The sequence below is a fragment of the Leptopilina heterotoma genome, unplaced genomic scaffold (assembly GCF_015476425.1).
Source record: "Leptopilina heterotoma isolate Lh14 unplaced genomic scaffold, ASM1547642v1 Lhet_121, whole genome shotgun sequence".
Taxonomy (NCBI): Eukaryota; Metazoa; Arthropoda; class Insecta; order Hymenoptera; family Figitidae; genus Leptopilina; species Leptopilina heterotoma.
Window position 1 is genome coordinate 1,700,971 of NW_025110839.1, and position 20,374 is coordinate 1,721,344.

At 24.1% G+C, this 20,374-nt stretch overlaps 1 protein-coding gene across 2 annotated transcripts in view; it reads right to left on the reverse strand.

The window, feature by feature from the left end:
- Nucleotides 1–3,425: 3,425 nt before the first annotated feature.
- LOC122510833 (WD repeat and FYVE domain-containing protein 3) overlaps nucleotides 3,426–20,374 on the reverse strand; it is a 67,434-nt gene continuing 50,485 nt past the window's right edge. For both annotated transcript variants that reach the window (XM_043625759.1, XM_043625768.1), the window contains exons 22-31: nucleotides 16,091–17,964; nucleotides 13,208–13,431; nucleotides 12,837–13,090; nucleotides 11,766–11,993; nucleotides 7,665–7,856; nucleotides 7,098–7,269; nucleotides 6,761–7,013; nucleotides 6,264–6,521; nucleotides 4,169–4,366; nucleotides 3,426–3,590 (exon numbers count right to left, since the gene is read on the reverse strand). In XM_043625759.1, the coding sequence (XP_043481694.1) occupies nucleotides 3,476–3,590; nucleotides 4,169–4,366; nucleotides 6,264–6,521; nucleotides 6,761–7,013; nucleotides 7,098–7,269; nucleotides 7,665–7,856; nucleotides 11,766–11,993; nucleotides 12,837–13,090; nucleotides 13,208–13,431; nucleotides 16,091–17,964 (3,768 nt within the window). In that variant the 3' untranslated portion in view covers nucleotides 3,426–3,475. The remainder of the gene's footprint in view (nucleotides 3,591–4,168; nucleotides 4,367–6,263; nucleotides 6,522–6,760; nucleotides 7,014–7,097; nucleotides 7,270–7,664; nucleotides 7,857–11,765; nucleotides 11,994–12,836; nucleotides 13,091–13,207; nucleotides 13,432–16,090; nucleotides 17,965–20,374) is intronic.

Genomic DNA, 20,374 nt, shown 5'->3' on the forward strand with positions numbered 1-20,374 from the left:
AAACCACAGACTTTAATAAAGTTAATTGTATAAAAATAATTAAAATCTATCGAAAAATTTAATTATTTTTTATGAAAATATTTGAATTCTTGGGAGATATTTGAAATTTTATTATTTGTAAAAATAATTGAATTCTTGCGAAGAATTTTACTATTTTTTTTAAATAATTGAATTCTTGCGAAGAATTTTCTTATATTTTTCTTAAATAATTGAATTCCTGTGAAAAAATTTAGTAAAAATAATTGAATTCTTGCGAAGAATTTTATTAAAATCTTTGGAAATAAATTGATTTTTTTGAATCATTTTATTAAAATTAAAAAGAATAATTCAATTACTTCAAATAATTTAATTAAAAGTGCATTATAAATAATTGAATTCTTATAAACAAAATTGTTTGCAATTTTTGAAAATATTTACATTTTTCGTGGAAATTGTTTAAAATTGTATGTATTAAAAATAATTGAAATTCTGCGAAGAATCTTATTATTTATGAAAATAATTGAATTCTTCCAACGACTTTTATTAAATTTTTTTTAAATAATTCAATTCCTGCACAAAAATGTATTATCAAAAATGATCAAATTCTTGGAACAATTTTATTAAAATTTTTGGAAATCATTGAATTTTTTTGAATCATTTTATAAAAATTTAAAAGAATAATTCCATTATTTCGAATAATTTAATTAAAATTGTATTAAAAATAATTGAATTCTTATAAATAAATTTTTGAAAACATTTTTGAAACAAACAAATTAATTTCTTTTGAAAAATTTTCTTGAAAATTTTATTTTAAATAATTGAATTCCTCTGAAAATTTTGTTATTCATGATATTAATGGAATTTTTGCGAAATATTTTATTATATATATTCTTTTTAATTAAATTCTTTTGAGAAAAATTACTTAAATAGTAGATATTGAAAATAATTGATTTTCAACGAAGAATTTCATTATTTGTGGAAATAATTGAATTCTTGGAAAAAAATTTCTTAAAATTTCTTAAATTACTGAATTATTAGTATTTCAAAGAATTTTATTAAAATTTTTGAGAATATAATTTGTATTATTATAATATATAATTTATTTAAACTATTAGCTGATTTAAAGTAGTGCAAATTCTCAATAAGAAGAAAAAGTAGATTTTAGTGTCACAAATCTGAAAAAATTTATCCAAATAGTAGTAAGTCGTAAAAAAAGTAGTAAATAGTAGGTTTTTGTAGTAGATGAGTGCAAAGCCTGTATTTTCAATAAAAAAATAGTTTTTATACCAAAAAAACTTTCTTTAAAAAAGAAATGCCAATGTGAAATATTGAAACAAAAATGACATAGAAATTAAAAATAAAAAAAGGATCAAGTACAAAAAAATTACTGTAATTTTAAAGGCACTATAAACTAAATATTTTGACTAGAAATTATTTGTGTGCCATCGCTACAGCATTATTAACTTATAGAATAAACGCTAAATCTATCATAGAATTTTTTTTTCTCATAACTACAAATAGAGCGATCACAACAGGCAAAAACTGCATTTCTCGATTATACATTTTACAACAATAGAACAAGAATACAATCTTATATAATTATAAACTCAACAAAAAAAAATTTCCTCTCTTTCAAAAACAAAAGATTCGATATTTCTTCTAATTAACTTCTAACATATCTTTAAATTTCTCTTCTATTTTTTTGGTAAAGAATTTCTCTTTTAGTCATTGAGAAATTCCATTCTTTATTCTGTTTTTTATTCTCTCCGTTTTTTTCTAAATTGGCGTATTATCCAGTTGGTTAATCGCCGCTTTGTTATTATATTTTTATAAAAAAGAAAAAAAATGAATTTTTATAGAAATCCATACAAGTCTTTTTTTAACCAAAAATCAAGCATCTCTAAAAAGTGGTTTTTTTCTCTTATTTTCAGAAAAACGGAATATTTTTTACCACATGTATATAAATACTCTTACAATTAATTTGTGAACAAGTGAATGGATTTTTTTTGCATTAATAATTGTTTTTTTTTCTGTGGTGTTTTTTACCGCTAGATAGAAACTATGGTTCCAAACATTCTCCCTACAATTTATAGGTACAAGTATTGTCTATTATAGAATTTATGTTCGCTATATTATTATTATAATAATCATTATTATTATAATTATTATTATAATTATAGTTATCATTATTATTATTATTATTATTATTAATATTATAGTATAATTATTATTATTGAAATATAAGCCGTGAGAACACGCAATTTGAGTCTCTTTCTTTTACTTTTGTAAAATTTCACATCTCATCTCGCAAGTATTTTTTTTATAAAATAGAAAGATTTTTTTTCTCTAATCTTCGTCGTACGCAATCACTAATTTATTATTATTATTTTTCTCTCTCTTTGCCATTAGGACAATTTTTTGATCATTCACCTCAATTTTTTTTTGTGAGCAAAACAATAAAGAATTGTCTCTTTACAAATTCAAGTATTTTCCAAATCTACATTTCAAAACTTCATGATCGCAATTTAAAAAAACAATTGTAAAATCTTTCACAAATTTGGAATTTCTGTTTGCTTTGAGAACATTAATTAACCGAGACTAAAATTATCACAAAAATTAATTTAAAGATTAAATTAATAATTAAATAATATAAAAGAAGAATTAGAAAAAATCCCAAAACTTATTAATTAAAATAATTCTTTTTGAATTCTTTGCAAATTCTTTTTGAATTCTTTTCAAATTCGTTTTGAATTCTTTCTTAATTCTGTTTAAATTAGTTTACAATAAATTAATTACACTTCTTAATTAACAATAAATTATATTCAAAATAATCACATTCAAAATTAATTTTAAAAGAAATTAATTACAACGAATATCAATTACAAAACAAATTAATTATAGAACAAATTAAACATAAACTGATTAAATAATTAAATTACAATTTAAAACTAAAAAATCACACTTTGAGTTAAAAGTATAAAATTAAAAAAAAATGTTTAAAAGAGTAAAAACAGAGATAAAATTTGATATTAAAAAACAGATTGTTTCGTATTAAAAAAAAACTATCCCCCGGTAAATTTGCATAATTGGAAGAATAAATTGCATCTTAAGGCGTATGTAGCATTTACCGAAGAGATTATAAAATCAACAAAAAAAGAAAAAATTCTTTTTAAAAACAAATACGTCATAACGTTTAACAAATATTATTCTGATTTCTAAGCTAAAGAAAATCTATTTTTCCCTGGAATGTCATTGTCTAGTGATTTTTTTTTTTCTTTTATGCATCTGGACACGCAAATAAATGTAAAAAAAATACAAAAAAATCTATATAAACGTAAAACACTTTCTGTTTTTTCCTATGTACAATAACAAATCCTCGACTAATATATTCTTTCCTGTTTGCTTTCTCTTCAGTTTCAATACTTGTATTCTTTTCTTCTTTTTTCTTTTACTAAGTATTTTCAGTTTCAATGCTAGTATTCTTTTTTTTCTCTTACTAAGTATTGCTTTCCATTGAAGTCTGTGATCGTAATGATGAATGACAGACTTGACAAACACGAACTGGCTTTAAAATTCCGAGACGTGAGATTTTCGATTCGAATCTGCTACACCTGTGTTTTTTTAATTAAATAACATTTAACTATTTTGTAGTTAAATTTAATTAACTTATTTTAACTAAATTTAAATAAATAATAAATGTCCTTTAGAACCACAAAAAAATTTGTGATTTTTATAAAATATTTATTTCTTCTAAACTAATTTTTAAATTCCATCGATTAATAGAAATAATTATAATAATGAAAAAATTGGAAGAGAAAAGAATTAAATTTTGTCTATAATTTGAATATTTAAAGAAGAAAGAAGAGGATGAATAACAGGGGGTTTTTTTTTAACAGAAAAAACTTAAGTTTTCGTATTAAAATTCGTGGTGATTCAGGCAAACAAAAAATAATTCAAGGATAAATTTACTAAAAAGCAAATATTAAAACTTATTTTTTAATTATTTAATTAACTATATTAATTAATTATTGTTTATATTAAAACAAAAATTGCTTGTCACAAAAATCGAGAATTTTCTTATGAATTCTGAAAATTTAATATTTTTCCAGAACTTTTCAATAAAATTCCTTAAGTTTTCCCTGATTTAATTTTTTTTTTATTTTTTTTCTTGAGGAAATATAATTCTTACCTGTTGCAGAATACTTGTCCGCAATTGCGACAATGATGTCTCCTCTCGTAAAGTGTAAATCTCACTCCGCAACCAACACACGAATCTGCTCCTTCATCCTTTAGCCAATGATCGGCGACAGTTCGTCCTGGCTGTTCGCAAACACTCCATGAAAAAACTCGTCCTCTAGTATCACCCACGTAAATTGTTCTGTGATCCCTACAAAAATTTATAGTTCCATTAGATTCAAATTTAAAACAAATTAAAAAAGACTGAAGAAAAAGAAATAAAAGCAATTGGTTCAAATAGAAAAGAGATAAAATTTTCAACAACGTTATTAAAATGTATTTTTTAAATTTCAATTTTGCTTCAATTCAGATTTGTTTAATTTCAATTTGCTGTAAATTCAATTTTGTGTAATTTCCATTTTTCTTTAATTTCAATTGTGTTTAATTTCAATTTTGTTTAAATTCAATTTTGTTTTTAGTTTCAAATTGTTGGTATGATTCACAAGTTTGGTTTCAATTTTGTATCAAATTCATTTTTGGTTTAATTTCAATTTTGTTTTTAACTTCGAATTATTGGCATGATTCACAAATTTAGTTTCAATTTTGTTTCAATTTAATTTTGCTTAAATTACATTTTTATTTAATTTCAGTTTTGTTTCAATCAAACTTTGTATAATTTTAATGTTGTTCAATTTCAATTTTGTATTTTAATTTAAAATTGTTGGAACGATCCACAAATTTGAACGTTCAAATGAACAAAATATATTTCAATAAAAAAATATCTGTAAAATACTGTTTGCAGTAAAAATAAAAAAATTGTAAAATTCTTTACAAAAATTCAATTATTTGAAATACAATTATATTAAAATTTCATCAAAGAATTCAATTTAAAAAAATTTTTAATAATATTTTTGAAAAAATTCGAATATATTTTCTAAAATTTTAATAAATCCTTCGAAACAATTGAATTATTTTATTATTCTTTACAAGAATTAAATTATTTTGATAAATTAATAAAATTCTTGTCAGAAATTAAATCATTCTCAATTCAATTTTAATAAACTATAATAATTAAATAGGTATATAATTATAATTTTAAAAAAACCCGATTATTTTAAAAATTTGAAAAAAATTCTTTGTTTAATTCAATTATTTTAAAATTTTTCAAATTAAAATTATTAAAAGAACACTTAAAGAATGAATTATCTATTAAGTATTAATTAATTATTTACAAAAACTCTAATAAAATTGTTTAAAAGAGTTTCATTTTCTATCAATAATTTTAATAAAATTTTAATAGTAAAGTTATTAATTACAATTATTATCAAAATCGATTATATTCAAGAAATTAAAGAAATTTTTTGAAAGATTCAATATCAATGATAATTCAATTAAATTATTATAGAAAATTGTAATAAAGTTCTCAGAAGAATTTAATTATTTTCTAAAAATTTGACTAAAATTCAATAACTTAATGTTTAATTTCAATTATCAAGAAACACGATTATTTTAAAAACTTGAATGTAATTGTTCATAAAATTAATTACTTTTAAAATTTTCAATTAAAATTATTAAAGAAACTCTATTATTTAAAAAAAATTCAAAGTAAAAAAAATTCAATTTAATTAGGATTTTCAAAAATTGTAATAAAATTCTTCGCAAAATTTCAATTAACTTCATAAATAATATTATTCTTCAAAGGAATTCAATTATTCTCAAATTTAGTGATAAAATTGTTTATAAAATTCAATTACTTTGAAAATTTTTAATTAAAATTATTAAAAAAAACTTCATTATTTTAAAAAAATTCAAAGAAAGTCTTCAAAAGAATTTAATAAAGATTTTCATAAATTGTAATAAAATTCTTTGCTAGAATTCAATTATTTTCATAAATAATATAATTCTTCGAAGGAATTCAATTATTCTCAAATTTATTCATAAAATTCTTTGCAAGAATCCAACGGTTATTGATATAGATTATAGATTTTCCTTGACAGTGACGCAAATTGTAATCAAAATTTAAATTCAAGAAGAAATAAATAAATTTCTATCATTTGAAGGTTCAGAAATTTTTAGAAAAATTTTCTTGGTAATGAAAATGAAAGTACCTTGAGACTGCAAGGGCGGTAATAGAAGCAGGTTCGGTGTTATCTTTGCGATCATACGCCGTATGCATTGTTAATTTACTACGAAACACCAATTGTCTCTGCCATTTAAATCCATCGCGAAGAATATTTTGCGGATTAATTTTCTTTGATTTCGTATCGGCCTCCGTCACCACTACAAAACTGTCCGTTAAACTCGTATCGCTTTTACTCGTCCTCAGAGCGCCTTCGCTATCCGACGTATTGCTCGTCGACGATTCCCTACAAATCATTTTATTATTCATTTTTTATCCATAATTTCGAATTTTAAAAAGAATTTCTACTTAATTTTTTTTAACTAAAATTCCTTTTTAAATTAATACTAAATACAATCCTTCCTCTATGAGGAAGTAAAAGTATTAATTTAAAAAGGAATTTCAACACGAGAATTCAATTATTTAAATACAAAAATAAATAATTGATAAAATAATTAAATTATATTTTAAAATTGAAATACTCACGCGACTTGAGTGCCTTCACTGTCGGCACGACCGCCACCCTCACTTTTTCTAAACAATGGATTGCAACGACTTTTCCTTCTGAGAACGACAGTTGACGATGAACAGCTTGCCTGTGGTGATAATTTATTTCCAGAACCATTACTCGATTCATTATCAGAACACTCTTCCTTCTCCTCATGACTTCTAGACGCTTCTTTTGTATTCTCCGATTCGGATAAACTACTTTCCGAACCACTTTTCGCGAGTGCACCACCTAGAAAAATTATTTCGTTCCTCTTTTTTGTCCTTCTTTTTGTTTTTAAAATAAAAGAAGAAAAAGAATTTAAAATTAAAATACCTGAACCTTCGGCAGAAATACTCATTTGTTTAACTAATTCATGAACACGTTTTTTCGTATTTTCCGATTGATTTTCTTCCTTTGTTTGCTCTTCTTTTTTGGAATTTTCAGATTCCGATACTTCTGGTTTCTCCTCATCTCCTGGCACTTGAACGTAATCCATCGACCACATCTAGACAAATTCAAATGAACGTAAAAATATTTCTCATTACTCTTTAGAAATGTTTAGATACAAAATATTTTCTATTTTCACTTTAACGCTTTTCTAATGTTCAATTTTATATTGCAAATAAAATTAATTTCGAAAAAGAAAAAAATTACTAACTTTTCAAAAATATTGCATCGAATAGAGAGAAAAATCATTAAATTCGTAAAAATTTGAATTTTAAAAATTAAAATTAAAAATTTGGATTTTTAAATCAAAAATAATATAAAGTAATAAAAATAAAAACACTTTGAAAAGCAAATTTATGAGAATAAGAAAATTTTGTATTTGAATTCCAATTATAAAAATTATAATTAAAATTGAAAAAAGGGAATTTTTTATTAATGCTATTTTTTACTCACACGTGCAACGCCATCAGTCGAGCCAGTCATTATCACATTTTGAGAATCCCATTCGTGCGTTTGACTAAAAGCTACACAAAGTATTTGTTGCATTCGATCGGCTCTTCCGACACATGTATTAACGCTCGCCAATTCTTCTCCATTTATACTCCACACATGAAGCCACGTGGCAGCACAAGTTGCAATATCACCCTTCAAAAAATTAATAAAGATTGTCAAATTTAAGTAAATAAATCAAATTACTCAACTATATAGAAAAAATCATCTTAGTTCTTAATTTACTAAATTAATGCAATTTTCCTTTTTTCCCTGAAAGAAAATTAAATTTCTGCCCACAAATTATTATTATTATTATTATTATTATTAATAACTAGCATAACTCTACGAGCGCGTGAAATTTTCGGACCATTTGTCAGTTAAAAAAACCTTTTTTTAAATTTAATGAAAATTTAATATTTTTTAAAAAACCTAATTTTTCGAAATATAAAAAATCAAAAATACGATTATATTTCAAAACAATTTTTCAAAGAAATAAAATTAAATTCTTTTAAATATAAAATTTTCTTCAATAAAATTTAACAAAATTTTTAATTATTTCAATTTTTTAAATTATTTCCGGGAATTCAATTATTTTCAAAAGAATTATTTGAATACAAAAATATTGTCAAATTTAATTTTTTAAAGCGAGAAAATAGAATACTTTGAAATATAAAATTTATTTGAATGAAATTTGAGGAAATTCCCTATTTCCTCAATTTTTCAAAATTATTTTCGGAAATACCTGAAATTATATCCTCAAAAAAATTTTAATTACAATTCTTCAAAAACGTATTTTCTTTTAAATTTCTACATTAAATTATTCAAAACTTCAATAATTTTTGGTAAACAAATATTGAAAAACTTATTGTTATTTAGTAAGAATTTGATGTAATCGATCACACTGAGTCAAGGAAGTTAAAAATTAAAAAACTCTCTTTTTACGTTTCGACAGCGCTGCCGTCCTCATCAGAAACAGAAAAAAGAATATATTTACGCGTTCACATTATTGAAATAACGTCCTACACGCTATAAGCGAAATGTGACACTCACATTTCGCTTATAGCGTGTAGGACGTTATTTCAATAATGTGAACGCGTAAATATATTCTTTTTTCTGTTTCTGATGAGGACGGCAGCGCTGTCGAAACGTAAAAAGAGAGTTTTTTAATTTTTAACTTCCTTGACTCAGTGTGATCGATTACATCAAATTCTTACTATTTAATACGACTGAGTGATAGAATAAATCCATTATTCTTATTGTTATTTATTTGAATTGAAATTTCAAATATTTCCAATGTAAAACCTTTTGAAATTTAATTATTTCTAAAAATTAAAACCGCAATTTTTTCAAAAGTCAATTATTTTTTTTTAGAATTTTTGAATACAAAAAAAAAAAAAAAAAAAAAAAAAAAAAAAAAAAAAAATTAAAAAAAAAAAAAAAAAAAAAAAATTAAATCAAAAATTTAATCATTTTTAAAGGAAAATAAAATAATACTTAATTTTTTTTAAATAAATCTTTAAATATTTTTGTATTTTTACGAAGATTAAAATTTTCAAAGAATTTAATTTAAAAATCATTTAAAATTTAATTATTTCTTGAAATTCCTGTTATAACGCTTCTATATTCAATTATTTTTCAAATTTAAACTGAAATTCTTTTTCAAATTAATTCTTATTAGAATTCAACGATAATTGAGTTATTTAAATTCAAAAATTTTGTCAAATTCAATTTATTAAAGCGATTCTAGAAAATAAAATTTCTTTTAAATATAAAATTTATTTCAATGAAATTTGAGAAAAATTTCTATTTTTTCAATTTTTTAAAATAAATTTTCATGAATTCAATTATCTTAAAAGAAATCGTAATTACAGTTCTTCAAAAACCTAATTTTCTTTAGAATTTAAACATTATTTAAATTATTCAATGCTCCAATAGTTTTTGTTAAACAAACATTTAAAAACTAGTTGTTATTTATTTTAATTAAAATTTAAAATAAGTTCAATGTAAAAACTTTTTAAATTTAGGGGAGAGTAGGCTACATTGAACCAGCGTCAACAGTGAACCACTTTAATTTTCTAAGAAATGACTGAGTGGAATTTTTTCTTATTTAATATATAAATTAGTATTACCGAAAGCGACTACGTCCAAAAATTTCGAGCACGTAGGTTTATTATTTACAAAGAAAAACGAAAAAAACTGTTTTTCACGTACAAAATAAAAAATTTTGTGTAAATATAATGAATTTTTTTTATTGAAATAGGAAGTTTTAAAAATTATTAAACTTGTGATTTATTTCGCTTAGGGTGTCAACTTCAATATTCCGATGTGATAAAGAATTTTAAGTCTTACATAAATTTATTATAAACAATTTTTGTTGTGAATGTCATGTGAATACAGTGAGTGCGGCATCATTGAACCACCCGAATTTACAGCGTATTTTCAGTTTCAAGAGTGGTAGCCCTGACTACAAAAGTTGTCTGCTCTATTGACCAATAAGAAAAATGCTAGTAGTCATGCGCAATTAAGGTTTCAGAAATTATACATTGTAGTAGAACTTTAAAATTTTGCGCCATAATATTTATTTTGAGGTTAGGAAATTTGATCAGCATGGCTCTCAACGTGATAAAATTAAACTGTCACTTCTGCTACAAAACCTGACATCGAAATATATTAATATCCTATATTAACAAATAATAACTATTTAACAACAGTTTTCTATTTTTTTCAGTGGAAAATAAGATTTATTACAATGTGTAAGTGGAAATATTATTTTCGAAGTAAGTTGTAGTGTTTTATTAGAGGTGGTTCAATGTAGACACACTTCCTTCAAAATAAGAAAAGTGTAACTGGTTAGAAAAAAATTAAATTTTATTATTTAATCATAATAATTTGTGTTTGTAACGTGTGTATTAACTAAAGGAGTACTTCAGTTTTATTTTCATACAAAAACCTCATCAAAATTTGTCAAATTTAATTAGTTCTTGGACTTTAGAAAATACCCGGTTCAATGTAGCCTACCCTCCCCTAATTATTTCTAAAAATTACAACTGTAATTTTTCCAAAAGTCAATTATTCTTTAGAATTTTTTAATAAAATTATTCCAAACTTTAATAATTTTTAAAGGAAAATAATATATTAATATTTTTTTTAAATAAACATTTAAATATTATTATACTTTTATGGATATTAATATTTTAATCAAGATTTCAATTTAAAAACCTTTAAAAATTGATTTTTTTTAATTCTTTGAAATATAAAATTTATTTTAATGAAATTTGATAAAATTCTCTATTCAACTATTATCAAAAAATTTTGAAAACGATTTTTTAAAATCCTAATTTTTTCAGAATTTCTAAGTAAAATTTGTCAAATTTCATTAATTTTTGTTTAATAAATATTTTAATACTTGTTATTTATTTGTCCACATGAATTAAAATTTCAAAATACTTTCAATGTAAAATTTTTTTAAATTGAATTAAAAGTATATTTTCTAAAATTTTAACTGTAAATCTTTTTCAAATAAATTCTTATCAAAAAGTTGTACGAGAATTGAATATTTAAATACAAAGATAAATGATAAAATAATTGATTATTTTTAAAAATTGCAACTATGTACCTACTTTTGGATTTCCTTTAATATTTGAGAAGCAAAATTCATAATTATCTGATATTTTTTTGCATAAAATTTAACTTATTTTCCTGTCCTGTGAAAATGCTGTTATTGTAAATATTTTAGGGGAATTAATTTCACTAAAATACTAATCATTTTATTTACAAATTGATTGTCAAACTTTTGACATAAAAATTTGAGCTGTAAAACAATTTGAAATCAAAAAGCCCTAATTTCACGTGAGGACAGAATATCTCGAATAATTATTATTTATGATGGTAATAGATAAAAATAATGTAAATTTAATAAATGAAGGCCCCGAGTGAAGAATAATTATGATTATTATAATTTTCTTGATATGGTTAAAAATGTAGTCGAACCCTCCCCTTAAATTCGAAACAATAATGATTAAATATTAATAAAATTAGAAAAAAAGAAAAAAAGGAATTTACCGTTAGATCGTTAATTGCAACGGCAGCAACAGGTCCAGCGTGTCCTCGAAGTTGCCTCACGAATAAACAACGTGACAAATCCCAAATAATTGCCGTGCCATCTCGCGAACCGGAAACAATGACATTGTACGCGGGACTCGATGACAAACATGTCACAGCATCCGTGTGTCCATAAAGACATTGTTTTATGGACAATTGTCTTCTCGCGTATTCCCATACCGTAACCACCTGAAATAAAAATCAATAAATATATTACAAAAGCTCAAAAGTAAAATTATTTTTCAATATTACAAATTGAATAATATAATTTATATATTCTATAAAATGTTTAAAACAATTATTCCAAGAAATACAATTATTTTTAACAATTTTGATAAAATTCTTAACAAAAATTCAATTATTTTTTCAATATAATTCCAATTTAATTGAACTACTTTCAGAAATTTAAAATGCTAAGTTTACCTGCTTTCGATTCACAGTCATCGAAATGACCAATTCAAAAAAAGGACAATTTTATTCAAGGCAACCATTCAAATTTTTATATCTGAATTTTTTTCATTGGATTTTTAATTTCTTTGGAATTTTTAACCAGGACAAAAATCCAAAAAATAAGTCCAAAGTGAAACTTTTTTTTCTACTTTTTTGGATTTTTTGATTTCGACTTTTTGTTTTGGACTTCTTGTCCAGTTACCATAAATTTTCTATTGAAATAAAAATTTTCTTCAAATAGGTGTAAACGATTATTTTCTACTTGTAATAAAATGAATAAAATGAATAAAATTAATAATTAATAAATCAATAATCAAATTTAATCAATTCATAGAAATAAATAATTCATTTGAAGAAATAATTTATTTTTTAAAAAAATATTTGATTTTATCACTCGGTTGTTTTAAATATTTAATAATATTTATTATTTAACGATCATTCCGAGTCAGTAATTAACTCGGAATGATCGTTAAATTCAATGTTTTATTAAATAATTTATTTTTTGTATAAATTTAATTTTTAACAAGAAAAAAATTCATCAAAAAAAAGAATAGAAATGAATATATATATATATGTACATACAGAACTTGTTCCAGCGGTGACGATAAGTTTTGACGATGGACAAACGCAGGCGACGATTTCTCCACTACTTTGCATCATTGTCTCGCAAACAAATATCGCTTTATCACTATCGTAATTGCCTATTCGAAGCGAATGATCAGCGAAGCCCCACGCGACATATTTATTATAAGAAGGTGGAATCAGCGTTTTATTTTGTTCAACCGCCAATACAGATTTGTCCACGTGAAGAATCTGTCCCACTGGACTTTTCAGTTCTAAACAAGAAAAAAAAAGAAGTCAATTCAATTTTCTATTGTTTTAATTTATTTTACTAATTTAATTATTTTTCTTTTAAAAATACATAAAAAAAAATTAAGTGAATTAAAACAAACCTTTGATTGGCTGAAGAGATGGTTTCAAATTATCAAGATTGTGGAAGAATAATTTGTCAGAAGTCGTGATACTAAGACCAGGAGTTATTGGACCAGGATCAATGACACTCATTCTTTGGCTCATTTTTTTCACCGGATGGGGTTTCTTGAATAATTGTTTCGGAATTTGACCGAAATTATTAATAAAACCAATTGTCGCATTCTTCTTCAGAGGATCATCAATGCTGCAAATTTCAAAATTTCCATGAGTTATAATAATAAGAAGGAGAATAAAATTAACGCCTAAATTTTTTTTTTAATTTCGGAATTTTTTTAGTTTACTCAGGGTTGCCATAAAATAAACATTTAATTACTATTAATTTTTTTAACAGGAGAGACTAAAAATCTAATCTTCACAGGAATTGAAATCTTCAAAAATTTCAATTTAAAACCTATTAAAATTCAATTATTTCTGAGAATTGCAACAGTTTTTAATTAAAATCTTTTCCAAATGAAATTAATTAAACATTAAATAAAAAATTATTCAACAATTTAATTAAATCTTTGTATAAAATTCAATTTAGTTTGCGAATTATTAAATTAAAATTCTTTGAAAATTTTATTCTAGATTGTTTTTTTTGTACATATATGTACATAATTGAATTCTAGTAGAATTTTCTAATAATTAATTATTCTTATAAATAATAATATTCTTTGGAAGAAATTAATTATTTTTTGTAAATAGTAAAAGTAATCGCAGAAATTCAATTATTTTCAATTCAATTTTAATAAAATCTCACGAAAGGATTCAATTATTTTCAAAAAATACAATTAAATTCTTCAAAACAATTCAATTATGAATTTTCAAAATTTTTAATAAAATTCTTGACAAGAATTAAATTATTTTCAAAAATTTAATAAAACTCTATTTGACAAGAATTTAATAATTTTCATAATAATAGAATTCTTAAAAAGAATTCAATTATCCTCAAAATTTTTTAAAAAATTCTTTGTAAATTTTTACTATTTTCAAAAATTTTCAATTAAAAATACATATTTTAAAAAACTAAATTATTTCTAAAGAAATTTAAATTGGATTCTTTAAAGAAATTTAATTATTTATGAAAACTAATGAAATTTTATTAAAAGAATTAATTTTCTAACAATTTTATTAAAATTTAATAATAAAATTATTAATTACAATTATTAGAAAAACACGATTATTTTAAAAACCTAAAAAAAATTCTTGATGGTGAAATTCAATTACTTTCAAAATTCTCAATGAAAAATTATTAAAAAAACATTCATTTTGGAAAAGTTACAAATTATTATTGCCGAAATTCAATTATTTTCAAGAGTAATAATATTCTTCGCAAAAATTAAATATTGTTCAAAAATAATAAAATTATTCTTATGGATTCAATTATTTTCATAAATACTAAAACTCATCGCAGAATTTCAATTATTTTTAATACAATTTTAATTAAATTCCTTGAAAAATGTAATTATTCTTAAAAATTTTATTAAAATTCATAGAAACAATTCAATTAATTAAAAACTTGATGATAAAATTCTTTGTAGGAATTGAATTTTAAGAAACATTCAATTATTCAGTAAATTATTTATTGCATTTTATTTGTATTTAAATAATTGAATTCTCGTAGAATTTTCTAATAAAAATTGATTTAAAAATGGATTTCAGTTAAAATTTTAGATAATAAATGAATAGTAAAAGCAATATAGCGTGAATATTTAGAAATAATTGGATTTTGAAATTATATTTTTTGAAAAAGTTTAATTGAATTTTTTTGTTTTAAGTTTTTATTTTCTAATATATATTTAATTGAAGAATTTACGAATAATTGAAATTTCGTAAAATTGAAGATTGTAAACATTTGTTTGGATTTGAAAATTGTGAATTGTCAAAGAAAATCATCGAATTGCTGCAAAGTATTTTATCAAAAAATTTGATAATAGAATTCCTTCAAAGAATTTTATTATTTAGGAAAATAACTGAATTCTCGCAAAGAATGTTATTAAAATTTCAAAAATTCCTAATTAAATTCTTTTCAAGAATTTCTTTGAATTTTTTGTAAACTAATGGAGTTTCTTTAATAATTTTTTTTGAAATTTTTGAAAGCAATTGAATTTTATTAAAATTGTATTGAAAATAATTGAAATGTTGCGAAGAATTTTACTATTTATAAAAATAATTGAATTGTTTCGAAGAATTCATTAAAACTTTAGAAAATAAATGAATTTTATGTTAATATTTGAAAATTTAAATTCTTTCGAGGAATTCTATTAAAATTGTTCTGAAAAGAATTGAATTTCTGCAAAGGATTTTACTATATTTATAAAAATAATTGAATTTTTTTGAAGGATTTATTAAAATTTTAGAAAAAAATTGAATTCTTCCGAAGAATTTAATTAAAATTGTTTTGAAAATAATTGAAATTTTGCAAAGATTTTACTATTTAGAAGAATAATTGAATTGTTTAGAAGGATTTATTAAAATTTTAGAAAATAATTGATTTTTTTTGTGAAATTTTAGTAAAATTTTTGAAAATATGAACAGTAGTTATGAATTTTATACTTAAAAAGTGAATTTAAAAAATTTTGATTATGAAATTATTTAAAAAATTTATATTTGAAAATAAAAAATTTTATAATTTTCATAACAATAATAAATTGAATATCACGTTCCGCGCGTAACATTTACTAGTTTTTAAATACTTTCACTGGTTCGAGCCTTGATTAATATAAAATAATACTTATAATGTCAAAAAATTTCGTTCATTTGAACATTAAAAATTTGTGAATTATCTTTTTGTAAAATTTTTCAAAAAAACCGAAGTTTCTTTGGAGGAAAGAAAGCGTAATAAAGAAATAAGCAAAACTAACTTGTAAATATCAACGTTTCCCTCGTAGAAAAGATGATGGAAGACGTTAACAGCCTCAACAGCGCCAACACCATTTTGCTTACATCCAAAGATCAAATCAATCCACTGATGTAGATGCTGTGAAACATAATCACACTCCAATGCCAAACGATGACACCGTATAAATTCTCTAGGATCCTGTTTGGCCCAAGGTGGAAGAACAATATCACCCAATTGCACACCACTTTGCTTCGAACCCAAATCAAAATGATTCGAATTAATAAGAAATTCCGGTAGGTAAAAAAATTCCGGTATCAGTTCCTTGACATCAGCCATATTATGTTTCGACGCCGACAGCCATGCCTCCTTCACACTGTTGAACATCCGATCGGCCAAATCGAAATGCCCCCCTTGCAGGCGAAGGAAATGCTGCGTAAACGGTTCCATTCGAACCAAATACGAGCAGACAATCATCGCCGAAGAATAATGAGTGCCATAGTGATAGGGCGGCGTCTCCCCGTGTGGATCGTCCCATTCCTTGTAGCGCTTCTTAAACTGCAATAGACGATCGACACTCTGCGCTCCCATCGGTTTGCCAAAATCACGAAAAGTCCCCGGATCCATGAGATCCAGTTCCTCGCTGTCATAATCGGCGAGAATCCAGGGAAATATTGGATACTGCATCAGATCATTGTAACTCCGTCCGGCGAGAGTATTCAAGTGCATGAGATACTGGAAATTGGAGATTTCGCCCCGAACCCATCGCTGCGTCACCGAAGTCTCGCCAATTAGATTCGAGAGTAATCCGGTCGCTTGTTCGACGTTCGCCGTTCGCTTCTGTCCGGCGACCGATTGCTGAGCACTGTCGGCGATCGCCGTCGCGAAGGTCATGAATTTCTGATAGACCTTGTTGCGAACCTTGCGGGGAAATGCGAGAAGGTAATTGCGACCGTCGCCGCTGAAGACCTCGAGGGCCATCGGCTGCAGGAGGTAGCGTCGCTTGTGCACCTCGCGAATGTCCTCGTAGGTGAACTTGGAGCACTGTCGCATTGCCCGCGATCTTCGCGGCGAGCCCGGTGATGGGAGAATCGGCTCATAAGCCTCGGGCACACTCTCAATGTCCCTGATTTCTCTCGACTTGAGAATAGTGAAACCGTCGATGACGTAGAAATGCTCCTTGCCGAATAGCAAAAGTCCCTCGGTTGTGTCGAGGCCCTGAATTCTCGCGACACGGAACATGTGACTTATTTTCTCGTGCTCGACGAGGAGGCGGAGTAGAGTCTGATTGTCGGGTACGGTTTGATTATTGTCCTCCTCTTGCTCGTTGTCCTCGGGCGCTTCGTCAGGTTCGCTCGCGTGTCTCTCGAGGGTGCAGGGCACCATCGGTGCGGAAATATCGCTCTCGGTTGATATTTCATTGACGTTGAGGGGCGTGTCGTCGATGACGGGATCTCGCTCGCGCTCGAACATTCCGGAAGAGTTGCCGAGTTGCTTGAGATAGTAGTCCTTGCTGTCGATACTCGTGGCGACTTTGTACTTGAGTTGTTTATTGTCGGGGTGCTCGAGTTCGGGACGATAGGGATAGTGGATGTAGAAGAGATCGTTTTTCATCATTTTCTTGCGCATTCGAGAGGGACCCTCGGTCATGTCCAGCATCCATTTGTCGAGAATTGTCGGCGTTGGTGGTCCCCAGAGGCCACGCTCGCGAGTCAACTCGGTTTCGGTTTGGAGCCATTCCTGGTAGACGTAGCGCTGCGTGTGTTGATATGTTTGTTGCTGCTGGAGTTTCTTCGCTGCGACGAGCTCACGAACGAGGGCAACGTGCTGCTCGGTCCATTGGGCAACTGTGCTTTGGTGGAGGCGCAAACGTACACGGACTGATTCTTCCTTTCGTACCTGTTTAAAAATTTTTATTAATTCATTAATAATCACTTTTTTTATTTCTTTTTAATTTTTCAATTCCAAATTGTAATTAAATTAGTTGTCACATAATTAATATCTAATTAATTACTGAACATAATTAGCAATTAATTGATGAAATTAATTAGGAAGTAAATATTAAACTTAATTGGTAATTAATTACTAAAAGTAGTTAGCAAATAATTACTAAACGTATTTAATAAATAATTAATAAACGTATATAGTAAATAATTACTAAAGTTAATTGGTAATCAATTACTAAAATTAGCTAGTCAGTAATAAATAAACGTATTTAGTAATTAATTACTAAACGTATTTAGTAAGTAATTAGTAAACTTATTTAGCGATTAATTAGTAATTACTAAACGTATTTAGTAAGTAATTACATATTTCCAAAAATAAATTAGTAAATTACTATTAAAACAAATTACTAAAAAATAGAAACAAAAAGTCACTTTTAAAGACTGAAGGAAAATATAAAAATAAATAAATAAAATATCTAGACTGAAAAATTAAATTTGACGATAAAAACAAAATTTTTAAAGTCAATTCAATGTACAAAAAAATGAAAAAATTGTACCCATATTTTATTCAAAATTATCAAAAAAACTTTGTTATTAATTTTCCCTGATTTTTTCCTGATTTTAAAAACAATTTTTAACTATTCCTCCTATCCGAATAATAACTTCAATTCTAAATTCTTATAAAATTCAATTAATTTAAAAAATTTCAATTAAATTCTTCGCAGAAATTCAATTCTTTTTAAAACTTTCAGTAAAAATTCTGGAAAATTTCAATAATATTCAAAATTTTTAGTTAGAATTCTTGAAAAATTCTATTATTGTCAAAATTTTCAGTCAGATTTCAAAAATTCAAATATTTTCAGTTACCATTTAAAAAAATCATTAATTTTCAATATTTTAAGCTTGAATTCTACAAAAAATCAATTACTTTCACATTTTTCAGTTGGAATTATTCGAAAATTTAACTATTATCAATAAATCATTAATTTTCGAAATTTTAAGTTAGAATTCTTGAAAAATTCTATTATTGTCAAAATTTTCAGTCAGATTTCAAAAATTCAATTATTTTCAGTTATTTAAAAAAAATCATTAATTTTCAAAATTTTAAGTTAGAATTTTACAAAAATTTAATTACTTTTACATTTTTCAGTTAGAATTCTTCGAAAATTTAATTATTATAAATACTTCAAATTAGAAATAGAAAATTCAATTCAATTCCCACTTGCCACTAAAATTTTCTAAAAAAAATCAATTATTTTCAAATTTTTAAGTTCAAATTCTTCAAAAATTCAATTATTATCAAAATATCAAGTTAGAAATAGAAAATTCAATTCAATTCAAAATTTCCATTTAAACTTCCTAAAAGTATCAAATATTTTCAAAATTTTTAGTAAAAATACTTCAAAAATTCTATTATCGAAATTTCTAGTCAGAAAAGATAAAAATTGTCGGATGATTATCCTCAAAAAATCAATTAATTTTAATATATTCAATTCGAATATTACAAAAATCTAAATATTTTTAACATTTTTAGTTAGAAATCTCTAAAAAAATTCATTTTTAAAATTTTTTGGTAGATTACAGCAAAAATTAAATTATTCAAAAATTCTTATTGAAAATTCTTTAAATAATTGAATTTTATAAAAATTTATAATTGAAGTTCAATTATTCAGAAAAAGAAAAAAAATTAAAAACTTCTTTAAAAAAACGGTTATTGTGAAAAATAATGATTGAAAATAAAATAAAATTTTTATATTTATTTTCGGGAATTCAAATATTATAATATTATAAATTCATTAATAACATGAATAGATATATTTTTAAGACTTTGAAAATTTTGAAAACACTTTCTTCATTTAAAAAAATAATTGACTTTTTATATTTAAATAATGGAATATAAAGAAGATTTTTAGTAAAATTACAATCAGACTGTTATTATTTTTTTCTTTTTTAGAATTAAGGGATTAAGATTTTACGTAAAAATATCAAAAAATTCCATTATTTTTATTGAAATTTTTTTAAAAACTCTAAATACTTTGAAACTTTTTAATTCGAATTCTTAAAAATCCAATCAATTAAAGTTTTCATTCAGAATTCAGAAATTTAATTATTTTCTGTTAGAATTTTTTTTTCAAAATCATTAATTTTCCAAATTTTCAGTCAGAATTCAAAAATTTAATTAATTTCAAATTTTTCAGTTTGATTTCTTCAAAAAATCAATTATTAACAAAATTTCAAATTAGAAATGGAAAATTCAATGCAATTCAAAATTGCCATTTAAAATTCCTAAAAACATCAATTATTTTCAAATTTTTCAGTTCGAATTCTTGAAAAAATCAATTTTTAACAAAATTTCAAGTTAG